The sequence below is a fragment of the Rhinolophus sinicus genome, chromosome 6 (genome assembly GCF_057876585.1).
Source record: "Rhinolophus sinicus isolate RSI-liver-muscle chromosome 6, RSI-T2T, whole genome shotgun sequence".
Classification (NCBI taxonomy): Eukaryota; Metazoa; Chordata; class Mammalia; order Chiroptera; family Rhinolophidae; genus Rhinolophus; species Rhinolophus sinicus.
The window spans coordinates 55,342,356-55,361,840 of NC_142506.1; the positions used below are offsets into that span (position 1 = coordinate 55,342,356).

General features: G+C 51.2%; 1 protein-coding gene across 2 annotated transcripts in view; it reads right to left on the minus strand.

Moving 5' to 3' along the window:
- Positions 1-10,223: 10,223 nt before the first annotated feature.
- Positions 10,224-19,485, minus strand: part of STUM (stum, mechanosensory transduction mediator homolog) — a 51,533-nt gene continuing 42,271 nt past the window's right edge. The window contains exons 3-4 of one of the 2 annotated variants that reach the window (XM_088799128.1): positions 18,180-18,188; positions 10,224-17,178 (exon numbers count right to left, since the gene is read on the minus strand). In XM_088799128.1, the coding sequence (XP_088655254.1) occupies positions 17,144-17,178; positions 18,180-18,188 (44 nt within the window). In that variant the 3' untranslated portion in view covers positions 10,224-17,143. The remainder of the gene's footprint in view (positions 17,179-18,179; positions 18,189-19,485) is intronic. The other variant, XM_019730905.3, reaches the window with a different exon arrangement.

Sequence of the window (19,485 nt, forward strand, 5' to 3'; positions counted from 1 at the left end):
TGCTGTCTGCGGTGTGGTCCTTCTGACCCCAAGCCCTTGAGAAGTGGCTCGGGTGGGGGGCACTTTGGAAGCTGGAGGATTGAGTTGGGGTTGTGACGACCCCTGGCATGGAGTCAGATTGGGTAACATTTTAATCTGCAAAGTATTGAATCACTCTTCAAAACAAGTTAAAAATCTGCTCCATCCTTCCCCAAAAAAAAACAAATGGTTGATGGGGGTGGAGGGTGGGACATGAGGATGTATAAGTTCAGATTTTTAAAAAGGAAATCACTTTTAAGCTTCCTGGCGCTTGTTCAAAATAGTGGTGAACTCCTATGTGGTCCTTTCTACCTTCTCCACAAAACCTTTATTTACCTAGTAGCTCAGGGACATCAAACAGCCACAAAGAAGTGCTCGATCTCAGGCTGGGGGGACCTCTGCAGTCTTTGGATGGGCGCCTCACGTCTGTAGTCCCCTTTTATCCCCATATCAACTCCATGAACAAAGTTGTGTTGCCTCCATTTTACAGATGGGAAAACTGAGGCTTAAGAAAGACCAAACACCTTGACTTGGATAATAAGTGAGGAGCAGGGATTCAGATCCAGAATTTGTCTGGTTTCAAAAACAATTCTGTCTCCCTCCCTCCCTGGAGAATGGAAGGCAGAGAGCTTGTGTTATCTTTGCCCAGATCCCATGTGCTAAGCACCGGGCTTGGCACAGCATTTGACACCCTAATATATGATGGGGGGCTGGGCTGGCAAGGAATAAGGGGGAGCAGGAACCCCTGTAGCACATCAGAAATTCATCACTGTCTACCCTGTACTTCCCTTCAGGACTCTCCCAGCTCTGCCTGCATGTTTGGAGGTTTCATTTGCAGAATTCTGTATTTGGGAGTGTGTCCTTTCCTTATTTTGAAAAATTATAGGACAAAAGTACAGAAAAGCTACAGGACTTTTGCACCTTCTCTCTCTTCTGCCTGGGGTGCATTCCCCAGGTCATCACGTGGTAACTACAGTAACTTCAGATTCTCCCATCGGTATCTTAGCTCTGTAGGTTCCCACCCGCATCCACTCAGGTTCACCCTGGGATCTGCCCAGGCCGGTGCCTGTGTAACCTTAAAGTCTGGGGGCCTTAACTCCCCATGGTACAAACCTTGCACCAATGGGAGAAAAGAACAGGTTGATAGGTCTTTTCTTCTTCACCTCCCACCGCACTGATGGGTGCAGCCTGACCAGCTTTCCAGTGGGCGGCCCCATGAGATCCAGCAGCCAGGTGCACTTAGTAGGGCCACCATGATCACTTGTATCGATGCAACCTGACCTTGTCCCTTACTTCCGATGGCTGGGTTGCACTCTAAAAAAAAAACAGTAGGAAATAAGCCTCCCCTCAGGCTCTGCTCACTGGAGAACCTGAACAGACTTAGGTCTTGGCTCAGATGTTGCCTCCTTGGAAAGGCCTCTGAACGCCCAGCTAAAGCAAGGCTACCTCAGCCACTCTCTCCTCCAATGCCCGTATTACCTGTCACAAACCTCAGTGTTCACAGCCATCTACCGGTCTCGGGGTCCATCTCCTCTATTGCCACATTGCTGAGGGCAGGGATTTGATCATGTAACTGCTGTTTCTTCCGTGTCTAGCAGTGCCAGGCACATGACGGGTGCTTAATAAATGACCAGGGTGCCTGAGCTATCGCAGGCAGCTAGGGTGCATGGACACCCCTTCTCAGGCAGGAGAAGACAAACTCCTAGTTGGGTGGGTTCCCGGCCTCTCCGTCCTCTCCTCCAGTGATCTCATCCTGAGCCCCCTGTGGCCGTCCCTCCTCGGTGTCTTTCTCTAGACCTCTCCAGTACCAGTGATGGACTAGCAGAGACGCTCGACATACACTTTCTGAACTGGATGAGTGTTTGTTGGTCTTCACCTCACAATCCTTTCCCTCTGTGATCACCTACCAGAGCTTTCCGATCAGCCCCAACCATGTGCCACCCTGTGGTCATTAAACACTGCCCCTGTGTCCACCCAGCCTTCCCTGCCCAGCTTCCTATACCCACTCCCCAGACTGACTGAGACAATGCTTCACCCTTCACCCCGCAGTGCCTCTGCCTGCTCCCCCTCCCCACCCCACACTTTAGCCACACACAAGACAGGAGCTCCTCTGTAAGGAGGGGCACCGGGAGCATCCAGTCCCTCTCAGCTTCTGCACCCCCTCATCCTGCTAAGTGAGCGTGGACCCCACACGTCCCCTAGAGCTGCTGGCCATGGGGAAAGGACTAGACCGCTGGCTGTGGAGGAAGGGCTTAGAGGAGGCTGAGCACCCCCAGGGCACGTGGCCGCTGGATGGGCCAGAGTTGTCCTCTGGCTCAATGAATGGCGTCTTGGGCCTTGCTGCCTCCTTCAGGCCAATGTCAATGGCCGAGGCTGCCCCCTGAACCCTGCCTGCCCTTTGGAGAAGGAATCAGCATGTGAACCAAATGAAGCTCCCGGGAGCCCCTGTCCACAGCCCCACCGCATCCTGTGTGGAGAGCATGGGTGGGATTTTGTGTCACCACAACTCGGCCCCGTAGCTTCAGAAGGGCTTGACCTTGGTCCCAGTGGCTGGGAAGGGTGCCACCTCTCTCCCTCAACAGATCTCACAGGGACTGGACTGGCTGGGAATCTAGAAAACAGCCTGAACAGTCACTCACGTGCTTACAGCCCTTGGGAGCGTCTTTGCTCCTTAGGTCAAAGGGCGAGTTTGAACACTCTGTCAGCTGCACTGACAACCTACCCCACTTACACTGGGAGCTGGGGAGGGCCCCACGGGATGGCTGAGGAGCTTCTGGGCTCACTCTGAGATGGATCTGGGCCCACACTCTGTTACCTCATGGACTCTGAGAAGCTCGTCTCTAACCACAGGGCCATGCAGACATCTCAGGTCTCAGGTAGCATTGTCAGCACAGACCCCAGAAGACTGATGTTGGCTGCCGCAATGGGAAACTGCAGACCCTTCTAGAAGTAAGTCAGCTTGCAGACTCGAGACCACTGACTGAAGGCCTGCCCCACGTCTCACCTTCCACGTCATTCCAGTTACCACGGTGAAGACCTTCCTTCCACCAGCAGTGGAACCCCTATTACCTTCAGACTAGTGGACAGTCCAACTTCAAAGGGGAGGGGAGTTGAAAATAACAGACTCCCTGGGGGTGTGCAGGGGGTTTGCTGGGGAGTAGTCAGCTGCCTTGGTGACAAGGAGGCTGTCTGCAGACCAAGGAGCAGAAAGAAAACCTCCTTGAAGCAGTTTGAGAACCAGCAGTAGGAGGAAGGCCTCGGACGGACTGGGAGACCCACGCCTGCCTCTAGGTAGCTGTAGCCCAGTCAGCCCTGGGGCCTCTCCTCCCAACGTCTGGTAGGGCCCCAGGGTCAAAGGGGAGGGATCTTCACTGAAGTCTGGGAAATCACTTGGCTAACACAGCAGTTCTTCACCTTGTGGGGATCACAGATGCCTTAGATAATTAGAGGGAGCTCTGCACCCCCTTCCCAGAAAAATGCCTGTATGCATCACACAATGTTATATCCAAATTCAGGGACTCCTAGACGGCCCCCAAAGCCCCTTGATAAATCCCCAGGTGGTATATGGGCACCATCTTAAGAACCCATGGCTTGTAATAGTCCTTTCCAATAATACATATTGACGCGGGCCCCTTCCCCTCACTGCATGACATTTCTGTGCATCGGAGACCGGCCTGGCTCTGGCCCCTCTCTTTCCCCTCCTATAACTATCTAGCCTCTGAACAGGCATCACCTTAGAACTAGGGCCCATCTGTTTGTAAATAAAGCTTTATTGGAAAGAAGCACGCCCATTCCTTTATGAACTGTCTATGGCTGCTATCTACTAAAGCAGCAGAGTTGAGCAGTTGCCAGAGACTTCTGGCTGCAAAGGCTAAAATATTTACTGTCTTGCGTTTTATAGAAAAATCCTCCAACCCCTGCCTTAGAATAACGGTGACCAGTGATGAAGAATTACTACCTGCCAGGCACCACACTGGATGATTTAAGGCTCAGTAATTTAATTCTTATAAAAGCTCCATGAGATGAGTTTTGTTAACCCCATTTGGAACATAAGAAAGTAGAGGCGCAAAGAGGGTAAGCAACAACTTACAGACCCAGGCTTTGAAGCAAAGCTCAAGATCTTTCCAGATCCTGAATGACTGAGTGTCCTGAGCAGCAGGGCTCGTCCTGGCACCCGGCTGTGTCACAGGCTTGCTGGGACACCCTGTTATCAAGCCACGAGTCCTGGTTTAGGTGACTAGCAACCTGACCAGGCCCTGGGAATGTTGATGCCAAGCATAGCCCTCTCCTGGGGGTGGGGGCTGAGCTACTGAGCCCAGGCCTTGGTTCCAGCCCCCAAGACCAACAGCCAGCCTGGGGGAGTCGGGGTGGGGACACTGGATCAGGAGCTGTCTGACACTCTGGCACTGTTTGTTCTAGGCTTTGTGTGACCTGCAGGGAGGCGTAGCCCACGCAGCCCTCTGTTCCTTCAAAGCATTGCGACACACAGACATGCAGATTCACTATTGCTCCCCACAACTCCCCTCAACAGAGTACAGATCCGAGTTCATCTGCCAACTCAGGATCTGGCTCACATGCCCTTCCACAGAAAAACCAAAAACTCATCTAAGTTCTCACAAACATCAAGAAACAACGTGTGTGTCATTTCTCTCCCTTTGCTGTGACAGCTGTGGCCTGTTCCTGGCATTTAGCGCACTGTGCACAGGCCCAAGATGACAAATTCAGCAGAGAAGTGAGGAAGGGAACAGCAAATGCAGAGTGAGGAGAGGAATGTCTCATGTTAACAAGACGGGAGGGCTTGCAGGGTTTTTTTGTTCTGTTTTCTAAAAAAATAATAGTGATAACTAGCTTGATACAATACCAGCAACAATAATAATATAAGAAAATGAGGCACTTCCCTGAGTAGGTGCCTGTCTCAGCCAGATCGGCTGCCGTCACAAAATACCACAGCCTGGACGGCTTAAACAACAGAAGTTTATTTTCTCACAGTTCTGGAGGCTGGAAGTCCAAGATCAAGGGTTTGGCTTCTGGTGAGACCCTCTTCCTGGCGTGCAGCCAGCCACCTTCTCACTGTGTCCTTACAAGGCAGAGAGGGAGACCGAGAGTGAGCGCTCTCCCCCTTCTTCTCAGGGCACCAGTCTTCGGACCCCTTCCCCCCAGTATGACCTTGCTTAACCTCTGTCAGGTCCTCACAGGTCCCATCTCCATATACAGTCATATTGGGGGTTGGGGATTCAATATATGGATTTGGGGGGGGACACAAACATTCAGTCCATAACAGTGCCGCCTCTTGCTAACTAACACCACGTACTGTTTCCATCTCCACCTTCAGGCCTGTACCTCCCAAACTTGTGAATGAGTAAGGCTGTTCTGGGGTGTGGAGTCTGGGAGGGTCGGAGTGCAACGCTCATCTGTGGTTTTCAATGTGGCAAAAAGTATTTGGGTTATTTTAAAAATAGTTTCTGCAAATCATGGACAAACAGGATCAGACTGAGACAATGTGCTGTCGCCAGCAGCCCTGTTTTATTTCACTGGGGGAAAAAATGCCCAATTTTAATCATGCTTTCTGAAAACACGTGCTGGAGTGAAGTAAGACCATGGCCTACCCAGGCTGCTGAAATAGCAGGACCCGGTCAGGGGAGGCTGCCCCCTTCTGGACAGTCTGTGCATTTAAATTACAAGGTACTTGCTGCAAAGGAAGGTGTCAGAAATTCACTTACAGGTATGGAAGACCCATTGCTCAGCCAAGCTCCTCTCCTGTCCCCCAGGAATGCCCTGGGGAAGAGAAAGTTTCCTTCCTCTCACGGCTTCTCCCGGCCTAACTACATCTTTGGCCTGATAGCCTATTGATATGATGAATTGCATTGATTCATTTTCAAATCTGAAACCAGTCTTACATCCCCAGGATAACCCTCATGTGGTTTGAATATAGAGGGACACCAGGAAACTCTCTGGTCTGAAGGAAATGCTCCATGTGCTCATTGTGTCGTGGTTATACAGCTGTGTGTGTTTGACAAATTGTACACAAGACTGTGTACAGAACTGTAAAGGGTGAATTTTACTGTATGTAAATCATTATATACAGTAAAACTCAAAAAAACCGGACTAAAAAGTTAATGGATCTCCAATATGAATTTTTAAAAAGGGCTGGACCATAAAGAAGAGGAAAATCACCCACTATCCGTGTGAGAGTCTGGGAGTAATTCTTTCTGTGTTTCTTTCTTGTGCGTCACCATGTATCCTGTGTCTGCTCTGTACCGGCTCTAGAAGGCATTACTCATGTGTTGTCTTAGTAATTCTTAAACGTGGTTGCGATGTACAGAAACCAAGCGCAATGGTCAGTTCTGTGTGTCAACCTGGTGTTGCTGTGAGGTATTTTATAGATGTGATTACAGTCCACTTCCATGGGGCAGTTGTGGGGACAGAGCCAGGAGAGCAGTTTCCAGGTTCTTGGCCTCACGTGGAAAGGTGCCAGCTCATGTAGTAGATGGCCATCAGCTGTGACTAGTTGGCCATCAGATGTTACTGGTTAGCCATTAGCCACTGATATCACTGCCGTGGCTGAGCTAGCAAGTGCGCATTGCAGTTAGCAAACGAGGTTGGTTGGCAGATAAGCGGACGGAGGATTGTGGATCATGTGGCTCCTGCTTCCTGTGTCTCCAACCCAGCCACTGGCAAGAATATAGTGGTATGATTCCCCTATCTATGGCTCCGTGGGTTTTCCTTTTTGGCCACACCATATCTTGTGTTCTCGTGTGGGGAGTGGGAGCTGAGACCCCGTATGACACCCTGCATGACAGCAGTCCAGACCAATTCCCATGATTCCACATCCTGGGAAGTCTTCCACAGACTGGGCCCACGCAGCCAAGGAAGCAGTTGAGGCCATTGACCTGCAGTGACTTCTTTCCTTACACCCTGGACCGTGGAACAGGCAGCATTTTCCACCTCTGCAACATTGCCAGAGTCGCCCCCTAATGACCTGGGGCCCCAGGACTCCGGGCTGCCATATAACCACATTGAACCATGACTCTTAGGTCTCACAACAAAGAAAAAGCCCGTCAGTGAAATGCATTCACTGAAATTATGAGACACTTTGGAAATCTTTGTCAGGCCACCAAAGTGTCACCACCCCTTCCTGACACGGCTGTTCCTCTTTTTCCAATCGTTTCCTCTCTTTTTGTCTAGCTTCTCTCGGGTCCAGATGAAATTCTTAGAAGCCCCAGGCCTGTGGACTTGTGCTTATTTGCATGGCTAAGTAACCAACATTTGAGATGGGCAGAAAGCCAATGGAAACACATTCTGCTTCTATAGTAGGTGCAGAGAGGACTCGGCAGAAAATATTTTCCATTTTAGATAGAAGGTGGAGGTGGAGAGAGGGAGCCAATATGCAAGTGTGCTTCATATCAATTAACAATGTGCTGCTTCTACTAAATCCCCCTTTCCCATGCAGGGAAGTTTGCCTGGAACCAGGCCAGGGTTGGCACGAGGGGAATAAAAATATTATAGGAGATGGTGCTATTTGGGGGAGAGTTTCCTGTCTGAAAAACCTGCTTCCCTCTGTGAAGTGACTTGGGTCAGAGGCCTTGCTTTGTGGAGAATTTTGTGGGGTTGGATGGCAGGACACTGGCTGAGGGTCAAGAATCTCAGAATTCTCAAGGGTTCGGAATGCTAAACTGGGGTTCTGTTTTCACAAGGGCTCCAGAAGGAGATACTTAGACGTAGGTACTGAGAGACTTCAGCCTTGGTTTCTTATTCTTTATCTGGCCCCTCATGAACCAGCTGACAACCCCCAGCAAGAAGCCCGAGATGCCTCATCAAGTGTCCCATAGGCTCCGCCTTGCGGGGTGGGGGGTGAGTACACACACCTGGGACGTCTACATTTACAATCGGGTTGATGGGAAAAGAAAGGGTGCATGTATATTAACCTTTTCAGGAATGTTTTCTATTTAAAAACAGTTTTAATTGAAATCATTGTACAGGTATACATCTACAATTTTTTTCTTTAAATACTGTTCTCCAATATTGTCATTTGAGACAGAAGGGGTCAGGTAGCGTGAAAAGGGGGGAGGAAGGGGCCAGAAGGGAGGTCTGCGTTGGGTACATTATAGAAGTTCAGTCAATGATGGCTATTGTTCTTTACAGAAAGAACAGTGAAGACAGAATAAGTCATAGGAGATTTTGGGAGCAAATATTTAGTTAGGATATTTTCTTGTTATGAGGGGAGAAGCTCAACTTGAACCAGTTTACGGAAAGGAAGAAAAAAACGGAGGGAGGGAGGAAAAGAGGGAGAAGCACAGATGGCTCATGCACTTCAACTGTGGCATGGTCCAGGCCAGTAGGAGCCTTGAGGATGATGGGAATCACCTTCTCCCTCCATCTCTCATCTTGTGTCTTGCTCCATCCTCACGTCTCCATGAGGTGAGAACCTTGGTCATAGGTAGCTTCAGACGTACACACTATAACCTCAGAGCCAAGGAGGAAAAACAGCTTTCCTGCAACTCTAGTTAGGAAGACCTCAGGATAGACCCCACCATTACAGGTTGGCTCAGCAGGAGGGCCAGTGCTATTGGCCTGGCTGGGAGGTGGGTTCTGTGATTGGCAGCCGTCCCAAGAATCACTTGGGTTGAGTAGGGGGAGGAGCTAGCCTCTGGAACAGCGGGTGGAGAACAGGGCAAAAAAGATCCCAGTCTTGTCTCACCCTGGTAGCTGGGGTTCTTGAGCTGAGGGGTGGGGGGGTGGGGGGGTGTTCCAGGGAGGGTTTGGGGGGGAAGGGGAGGAGGGCTGCATTCCACTCGGAGAGAGAGCAGATGCAGATTCTGGGGACATTGCCATGTTGGGGGACAGGTGGCTCAAAGTAACAACAGTGATTTCTTTGTAATAAGATCCACACATCACCACCTCTGCTTCTTCAAAAGATTCTGATGTGTTTCAAGTTTCCCCAGAACCAACGGCAGGCCCTCCCTCCTGACTTCTGGCTCCCCTCCTGGCCTGGAACCACAGACGATGGGGATAACTTCTAAGTGTTTGAAAAGTGCTGATTTCTTCCACCAACAACATTCTGGAAAAGTTTTAAAAGTTTCTTTGCTTTTTAGAGGTTTGTTTTTTGTTGCTGTTTGTTTTTTTTACATAACTATTTTAGGTGAAAGTATAAATATCCATGGCTCTGACAGGAGAGACAGCTGCAGGCTCCCGCTCTGATAACTTTGCCCAGAGCCAGTCCCTTCCGGAGCCTGAACCCAGCATCGGCAGTGGAGGAGGCACTAACTCAGGACGTTCAGGTCTCCTGGTTAATCACAGACACTGGGGCTGTGCCTCCCAGGAACCCGGAAGTGGGTGCGCGCCGGCAGCTGGGCCCAGGATATGCTGCTGCCCCTGAGCCATGCATGTGTACCCCATTCACGTGACCAGACATGGCTGTCTCTTTTTTGAGGAGTCCCTCCTTCTCCTGCTTCTATTGGCCAAGGGACCGTCTCAGTAATTCCTGGTTTATGTCACAGTGTGAGAAGGCCTGTGACCCGGCTGGTGGCAGCTTTCCATTCCAGCTCCTCATGGGGCGCTGGCCTATTGGGGTTGAGGGACAATCATGTGACTGGAGGAGAGGAGCCATGCAGATGGGACACACCATCTGCTCAAGGAGCTGCCACGCCTGTTGCTTCCTCAGCAAATCTGTCCTCCCTCCCTCCTTTCCTCCCCTCGTTCCACCTTCCTTTCCATAAACTGACTCAAGCTGAGTTTCTCTCATGAGGAACAAGTCCTGGTTAATACGTCTCCCGGGACCCTCTCTGCCCCAGGTCTGGGCTCCACGTCGCTGAAGGCCACGCGCCTTCAGAATGGATCCACAGCCCAGTCCATGACCCAGCTCTGGCCTTCCCACCCCTCCCACCGCCCGTCTCCCGCGTGCAGCCTCACGCGTGCTTTCCTGTGACTGGTCACACGCAAGCATAAACCTGTCTCAGAGCCTGGGGCGTGGGGAGGTAAGGAATTCTGGGGAACAAATGCCTTTGTATTGGTCACAGCCCTTTCCCTCCAGACCTGAGGAGAGCTCTTCGGGAGTGGGGGGGCACACTGCTCCCCTCCAGAGAGGCACTGACTGGCTGTCCTTGGAGAAGGATTGCCTTCACAAATGGAACACACACCCTGCAGAGATGGAGGCATTTAAGAACCGGTCAGAGACCTGTCCACTAATGAAAATGAGAGGACACAGATTTGAGAAGCCACCAGAAAGGTCACATGAATGTTTATTACATAGAAAAGAAGGGAAGGAAGAAAAGGTTTCCAAAGCCATTATTTCCAGGATTTAAAAAAAACCACAAACTTGGAATGCTAAAGAGACATCATGCTTTATATATTTATAATAGGAATGTGTGTGTATATATATAAATATGTACATGGAGATATGTACAGAGGTTTTTATTGTCAAACATGGTATTTTTCATTACATGTACAGTAATGGTGCTTGAGTTATGAATTTCAAAGCTCGCAGAATGCTGGAGAAATTGGAACCCTGCTCAGCGCCTATGGGGTGCTGTGAAGACCCCAGTAGCAGTTGGCAGGTCTGCCGGGGCTCGGTCCTGAGGGCTCCGGGAAAGCGAAGCTGCAGGCAGGTCTGGGCCCAAGCTGCGAGGTTTGGGCCAGGGCAAGTCTGGAAGCATCCCTAGGTTCCTGACATCAGAGGTTTCTTCCTCTCTTGGGACCACGGAATGTTTTGGTCACTGGGATAGGCTGAAAAACCCCCTTAGCTGGATTGGATCCTGGGGGAAGCTGGTGGGAGTGGGGTGAGCCCCCAGTGGGTCTGGGTAGAATTGAATCAAGAAAGCCCTAGGAGATCAGAGATGGGTCTTGTCAGAGAACTGTAGAAATGTACAGCGATTGATTTAACAGAAAGAAGAGAGACCCAAACACAGCCAGTCACAGTATCAAAAAACTACAGATCACAGCACAACATTCATCCAAATATAAATTCAGCCGATACGCACAGAACCGGTCTTGTTTTTATGTATGTTGTTTACAAAGATTTGGCACCTTGTACAACAGCGTGGAGCTTAGCCTGTGAATGGGCCCAGCCCAGGGTTCCCACAGGGCGCCCAGGCCTTTTACCGCCCCACCACCTTCTCCCTGCTCGGAACACAGATTAAGCGCTAACCCAGAAAGTGGGGCGGACATGACCCTCTCCCCCTTCTCTCCTCGCTGGTTCCTACACTGCGGCAAGTGGGAGGGTTGTGGAAACAGAAAAGAGCCTCAGAAAAGAAGCTTGTCTGCATCCCAGTAAATGCCCAGAAGAGACCACTGTCCCCCCTTCTTTGGGCAGAACCACCTCCTACAGAAGACGAAGGTGGGATTATGAGGGGGTGAGAACAGCCGGGTGGGGTGGGGTGGGGTGGGGTGGGGGTGCTGAGCCCATGGACCCTGGAAGGAAGATATCCAAGAGCAGGGTCCCTGGAGAGAGGAAACTGCTCATCTGGGCCCCTGGGAGGGGGGGGGGCGGGTGACGAGGGCAAAAAGTGCCACCAGCTAGAGCCCAGGCTGGAAGGAGATAGCTTCTGGATGGGGGTGGGGCCCCTTCTGAAGATGTTAAGTCCTAGTCCTGAGCCTGCAGACAGACTCTGTCCTGCATTTGCCCAGCAGTCAGAGGGGCTGCGAGGGTGTGTGTGAGAGTGTGTGCGCTCCTGCCCACTTGGTGCAAATACAGCGGGGCAGTGGACTATGGAATCCGAACCACTCTGGTGGTTGGCATTTTGGCAAATCCAGGCAGGGAAAGAGGGAGAAGGGTTGGGGACAGAGATTCCGCAGCTAAATCCAAGCCAGAGATAGCTTGTACCAAAAACTCAAACATATACAAGTGGCACCTGAGTGAGAGGATCAGGAGGGGAGCATGAATGGCCAATGTGTCTGTTTTACTGGAAAGAGCCTCAGCGGCAGGGCTGCCAGCCTCTGAGCCCACCAGGCCTGCTCAGGAGATAACAGCCTCCCTCTCCCCCTCCGCCTCTGCCACCACCGGATGGGGCTCCTCGGAGAAATGTGAAAAGTGATGGCCGCCCGGACCCCTCCTGTTCCCAGCCTATATAGATGGTTAAACTGAGACATGAGGCGGTAGGAGAGACAACAGCATTGAGGCTGGAACTCATGCCCCAGGCTTCGGGGGCTTTCGGGGGTTACTGTAGTTGGGGTTTCCCCCACTTGCCATTAGATGGGTTCATCCTATCTCTATGTGGGATTTAGGGTGTATCCAGGAGAGTCTGACCATGACCTTCCATGCCTCTCTGACCTCGTGAATATTCTGAAGCTCCAAGAATCTAACAGGAAGAAAACTAATAAAAATGCAGGACCCCAAGTAATACCCACCCGCTTGTGCGGACCTCGGCCTTGCGTCCCCTGACAGCCCAGCCTCCTCGCCTCCTACACAGAGCTCTCTGCAGACTCAGGGTCCAGCCCCAGGCCTTGGGGAACGGCTCTCCCGTCTCCTCCCTCTGCTCACCTTGCTGTTTCACCTGGGAATGCTGGGATACTCTCCAGGAAAGTGGCATCTGGATCTATTTCTCGGAGGCCGTGCCCAGGACCTGCTTAGCCCACACCAGTGCCCACTGAGGGCTTGCTGAATGCAGAAATGCAAAACCGGGAGACCACACGTGTGAAGCCAACACCCAGGGGCTACAGAGGAAGCCCTGCCTCTGTTCAGCCTCAGGTTGGGGAGAGGGACAGTGAGCAGATGGTCCCCAACACTTTCTGCACTGCTCCCCAAGCCTGAAGCTCCCAACCACATACAAGATCACGTCTTTGGGGAGGGTCCGTGCAGCTGAAGGGTGATTTAGAAGTGCTCATCCACCTCCAGTCCCTCTGTTGAAAGCCCTCCAAACAAACCAGCAAGAGGGAGTAAGAATAGTAAACAAGGCCTGAAACCACCAACTGGAGGATTTACATTTAAATTATACATCCCCAGGCAGTTTACACAATGCTCGAGGCTTTCTTTGCCAACATCACTAATATGATAAAAACAACCAGTGTCATTAAAGCCTGGGGTGGGCCTGGGAGCCGGATGGGGCGAAACAGGCAAAACTGAAGTGACCCTCGCAAACTCTCTCCATCTGGGCAGTGTCAGGGCTTCACCAAAGTATTTTGGGGTTTAGTTTTGGATTTTAAAGAGCCACACTGGTCCCAGAAGGACCACCGACCACCGTCAGCTCAGCCTTTGGAAGGTGGTCTGTGGGCTTTTGGATTCAGCCCTGCCTCACGCTGGCCTCAGGGCTCGCTGTCTGGGGCCTGTGTTCGGTCTTTTCCTCTGAGCTCTGAGTCCCTGTTTGGGAAATGTCGATTGTGCGGCAGAGGTGCCTCCTGTTTGCACGCATCCTCACCATGGCTCCTCGGGCCTCGCTTGAGGGCCACCCAGGATGGTGACAACAGGGTGTACTGTGGGACAAGATGGAGACCCTTCAGTTCTTTCTGAGGAGGGGTGTGTGTGTGTGTGGGGGGGGGTGTGTGTGTGTGTGTGTGTGAGAGAGAGAGAGAGAGAGAGAGACCTTATTACTTCTGAGTGGGCCAGGCCCCCTGAGGACCCTCTCTTTGCCCCCTGCAATCCCCCACCCTTCTGGGGCAGGGCTTGGTCACAGGCTCTGGAGTCAGCTCCAACCCTATGAATCCTGGGTTTTGGGGGCACGTGGCTTCCTCTCTTGGCGCCTCTGTTCTGCCATCTGAAAACACAGCTATTGATATCCCCTTGCCAGGGTCGTAGAAAATAAAATGCACCACCACAAGGGCCCAGCATCTGGAGGCCGTCATTGTCATTGGGGCCGATACATGGGTCTGGGGCAGCAGAGGGAGGGCATCTCGCTCCACGTCCCTTCCTTACCTCCCCTCAAGTGCATCCAAAGACTGGCTCTAGGCCTGCCGTTTGTCAGGCCAGGGCTGGGGAGGGCCACGCAGGGTAGCTCCGGCCTGCAGCCCCCAGCAAGCCCAGCACCACGGCAGGCAGGAGGGGTGCCAGACAGGACAAGGAGCCATCTGCTTCCTGTTGCTTCCATGGGGACCCAGGCCTTTCCAGCTTGAAATCCTGCTCTAAAGCGCTTCAGAGCTTAAGGACCAGGGCCACAGTTTCCACATCCACAGGACACACCCAGGCTAACAGGTGGCTCATTCTTGTTCTGCTCTGGCTCAAGGGAATTGCGACTCTGGTCTGCGTGTCACAATTAGGTCCTGGAAGTATCTCATTCACTGTGAAGTTCTTTGCATCCCTGTCACAGACACACACCCCCACCCCCAAAACCCAGGGCCAGGGAATGTCCTACGGAATTCTGACTGATGAAAGGCCAAACCTGAAATGTGCCCTGTGATTTCTAGACCATCCCAGCTCTATCACCAAAAGGCTGTGCGTCAACCAAGCACTTGCTGGCACAAGAACCCTAAATTTCAACTGGCTGGTGTTTAGTAAATTAGCTCTGGCCATCTAACAGCCTGAGTGGCCAGCTTAGACTATTCAAAGTATACTAGCCACTGTTCCTTATCTAACAAAGATGATAATGCTGAGCTAATTTAGAGGGATGCTATTCTGAGTTGATTCCACCCACATGGCAATCCTCACACACTCACTGTTCAGAAGACAGGCAGCGGTCCTCTTGGCTCTTCCACACATCAGTTAAATGAAAAGGGGCTTCCTCCTGAAGCTGATGTCTTCTCAAGTTTGGAGAGGTCCTTCCAAGCACACAAACTCCTGAATTAAGCCACCCCACCCTGGGACTCATTGTGACACTTGTCACTCAAGAAAATCCCACCTGTGTCTGGATTGTCACTAAACATGTGACAAAAATTGCTATCTCTTCTCTACCCCCTCAGCAGCCACCCCCAGCCCCAGCCAGGAATATAAGATCGTCTCTCTCACTTGTGGAGGCAGCCCCCACCTGAAACCTGTCATCACGCCAGGGAGACAGGCAAACTCTGGGAGCTGTTTGGGGTGAGGGCTGTGGGCTGGCGGCTGGAGCATTGTTTTGTCAGCTGAAGCTGTTTTATCTGATTCTAGGGGAGGCTCGGTGCTTTGGCACCGCCTCCTCCAAAAGCCAACAGCCAGCCTCCCCTCAAGTGCATTCTTGGCCTGGAGGACTTGTCTTCACACAGCGAGAAGGTCTGGCGTTTTGACCAAACCAAATCTGGTCCCATGCCTTGAAAACACAGAGGCTTCCAGACATGAAAGGAGCAAAACAGGCCTGGGTTGGTGTCAGGAAGAAAGGAGAAGAAAGAAGATAAAGCTGCTTCCAGGTGTTCAGAAAGTGCAACCCAGCCCCCAGCAGCGATGGAGGAGGGAAGAGAGATGCTTATTAAAATTAAGGGGTGACAGCAGGTAGGATCCGGCCAGGAGCAGACACCCTACCTCCGAATCAGGGCCCACAGGGGGTGGGGGTGAGTAACTAGCTAGCTCGAGGGGATGTCAGGGAGTTGTCCAGGCCACAGGGACCCCAAGGCCCACTTCCTGCCAGTACTGTAATTAGAAAACCCAGTGGATGGGGTGGGTGGGCCATTGGCCCAGGTGGGGGGTTTAAGAATGAAGACTGTACAAGCAGTGGCCCCCAAAGGGGCTCACAGTGGAGCCAGCAGGCCTGTCCAGCTGTGGGCTCCCCAGGCATTCCCACCCAGCACTGAAAAAAATGGCCAGACAGGTCACTTCTCCAGCTCTGACCAAATTCTGACTGAGCCCTTGATAGACAGGAAGAAAACACTCAGAGAAGGACACACCCAATGACACAAAGTCCAGTAGGGTAGACACGGAGCTTGGGGCCATTCCCACGGTTTAGTAATTCTTATGTTAGAATGAAAATGAAAAGAAAACACGTGTAAATGTCTGCCTTGCCGATATCATGTTGGAGCTCCTTTTTCTTCATTTCAGATTGATCCGTGACCCATCGTAGCCTGGACAGCTTCTGCTGGCTCCTGCCTCCAGTGGGATCTGACTAGAACCATCACAGAGGTATCTGAAAGGGCCCAACAATCCCTTTGCCCTGGAAGGAATCACTTTGTAACAACGATCTCACTCTACTGCATCTGTTTGCAAGAAGGATTTCAGAGATCCAGAACCCCGGACAATTTTTTTGCCATTCTAAAACCCCAAAAGTTCTCAAGTGGTAAGTTTTCTCCCATAACTGATTTAATGGCAAAATCTGAGCTGAACCCAGGTGAGGCTATTTGCTGTCTTTCTTGATGCCAATTAGCCTGGCTAGCCACACGTTCCCTGTAGACACACAGTCACTGTTCGGTGGTAGAGAGCTGCTCCAGACTCTGCAGGGTGTTAGAAAATGTAGGGTAAATGGCTCCTATTCTCTTTTTCAGATCCAAAATGTCTGCGTTCAGAGAACCATCCACTCCAAGAATTTCAGAAAAAGGACCGTGGACCAGCAGTGGTGTTAAGTGAAATGTGAAAGGCTGCCAGCCTGTCTCACTCAGACCTGGGCGGGGAATGCTGTGTCTGAAGCTCTGATGATTCTAGCAGTTTTGCCCCAAGGATGGGGCCACCGTCCCCCGCCCCAGAGAAACAAAGGTCAAAACACACAGGCCCAGAGATTTCAGTGGCAAGGAGGTGGGGGCAGGGTCAGGACACAGCGAGGAGGGGATTTGCGTACCGCCACCACCACCACCACCACCACCACCACCACCACCACCACCAGAGCTGAGGGCACAGTAGGCCTGTGCACTTCTGACTGGAGCCAGTCCATCCTCACTCTCGTCCTGGTGCTGCCCTCAGGAAACCACTCCAGCAGAGGAAGTATCCCCCACAGTCCTGCCCCTTGGTGAGCCCCTGCTCAGCTGGACAGGGCCCTTGCAGTGGGCGATGCCAGGCTAGGAGAGTGTGGGATGAGGGGGAAGTGGGAGCAGGACCATTCCAGCTTCTCTGTCAGCACTCCTGTCTCTACCCCACTCCCTATCCCCTGGAGATGCTCTGGGCGCCCGTGCCCACAAGGAGGGCTAGCAGCCCTCAGAGCCTGCTGAAAAAAGCAGATGTGTTTTCAAAATAAATAATATTTTTAACACCCCCGTTTCCACTCCAAACCCAGGAAACAGCAGAAGAGGAGATGGAGAGGTCCTTGTGCCTGCCGCTGTTGGAGGTGTCCCTCAGGGGGTCACCCTGAACTTCTCGGCTGCCCCGGGCTCACAGCTGCTGTGGGATGCCCTGTTCCTTGTAGCCTGTGAGGAAGAAGCAGAGGAGAAATGGCTAGACACCCACTTCCTTCAAGGTTTCTCCAGGAGGTACCCGCAGGCTAGAACATGCTCTCTCGGGAGATCTTTTTCACATAGAGGTGTAAATGACTGCTACAGTCAGGGTCCAACTTTTCCAAGGGCGTTGGCTTTTTAATGGGAAACAAAAGGATGAAGGGAGAATTGTGGAGCTTTGGGTTTAGTGGGGATATCTGAAAGGAGGGCATCTGCCATGGGGGTTGGGAGGTTATCATTGATAACCTCTTGAATTCACACCTCTGAAGTCACTGCACACAAGTGTCCCCACCAGACTGGCCTGGAGTGATTTCCAAATGCAGAGCTTTGGGAGAAGGTGCCAGGAGGGAGACAGCATACAGAAGGGAATAACCATGAGTGTGTGTTCAACCAGCTGGACGTCTGTGACACAGGCAAAGGTGCCTGAGGGCTTTGAGTCTTTAAATCATTGGCTGTAATTAGGAGGCCATTGGGAAAAATGAACCACTATTGATATTAGGGAATTATTGTTAATTTATCTGGGTGTGAAAGGGTACTATGGTTACATTTTTTAAAAAAGATAACTACTGAAGTATTTAAGGACGAAATTATGAGTCTGGAATTTTCTGAATGGCTACCTCCTGTTACCTGGTAATTTAGCCAGCAGACGAGCTCCAGTGGACTTAACCGGGTTTTTTCTCTTTATCAGATTATTCATCAATTTTAGGTGCTAATAATCCAGTGCTTGGGGTGGGGGATGACATAGGGAGTAACAGATGAAACGGGAGTGGCCATGAATTGACACTTGTTGAAGTTGGGCCTGTAGGGACTCATTATATGAGGCCCTCTACTTTTGCTTATGTTTAAACATTTTCCAAAATAAAAAGCTAAAAATAGAAGCCCGTTGACCAACTGGGAGAAGGAGTGGGTGGGGCAGCGTAGGGAGGGCCTCAGGCAACCCAGGCTCCAGGCCGGGCACCCATCAACAGACTCACCTTGGGAAACTTGGGAGCAGCACGAGATGTGAGACAGCATGAGGAGGAGAAGAAAAAGAAAAAAAGAGTCTGTAAACAGAGACCAGAGGGGCTGCCTGAAATATGAAAACGGGGAGGCTGCCTGGGAGATGGGACAGCGGTGTGTTCACTGTTCACAATGACCAGCCATACGGCCGGCGGTCAGCCCCATTGGTGTGTGGGCTTGGCTGCAAGAGTGCACAGTGAGGGATCTCCCCTCCTTAGGGATCATACCTACTGAGACACCAGAAGCTCTCTCCCACTCCCGCCTTCCCTCCATATCTCAGCCCAGCCCACTCTTCTGCTCACTTTCTGCCCCTCTCACTTATTTCACCCCCAACCATGTTTGCCTTGAGATGAATTCTGGATGGACCTGAGGATGAATTCTGAGGAGGGTCAGCTGCGAGAACCTAAAGATGTTAATGTGATCCCTCCTGGCCTCAGCACATCTCTGTCTAAGCCATGTGATTTGCCCTTATACGCGTATGGATAGGAGCCACATATGTAAAACCTAATGCTTTGGGAAAGACCCAGGCCCAGGGATGGCAAACAGATTTTATCTTGCAGACATCTTAGATCAATTGGTAGTGACTGCCTGAGACCCAGGGTCAAGCACAGTAAGACTGTTCAGCAGAAAGTGTCATGATTGATTAGTAATGTCTGCCATGAGTGTGGCAGTAGCAAGAGGCTACTATAGAACTACCGAGTATTTATTGTCACATGTCCAAGACAGGCTGTTGTTGACTGTTATTTTTATTATTAATATAAATAGAGCAACATGCTTGTAAGTTTTTAATTTTTAACTTCTACTTTGATATCTAGTTCTCTGATTCCCCTCTTAGGAGTTTTTCTTGACGGTATGTTTGTTGATGATACCCTAGACGATGCATGTGAAAATCATTCTGTATGGTTACAACTGAAAACTTTCCTTCACTATTACAGGAAGGGGCTGGAGTGACACCGGAAGGAATAGCCTCTATCCAACTGTCTACTAGGAGGGACAAGTCAGTCACGGTTATTCCCTTCAAAGTGGTCATCCTGGGACACAGACACCATTGTTGCTCAGAGCCATTCAAGCACCATCTCAAGAGTGGCAATTATTCATCCTTTGAGGGTAGGTTTACTTTTTGGAAAACGTGCAAAGGCACTCTGTTGCTGAGATGGGTGAACAAGTCTGGTGGCTCAGGGTGGGGTGGGGCAGGAAGGGTAAGTGGTTAGCAGTGAGGTGTGACAGGCTTTTGGGTGCAGCCCTCAAATCCATCCCCCAAACAGTGCTCTAAAAAGTCTG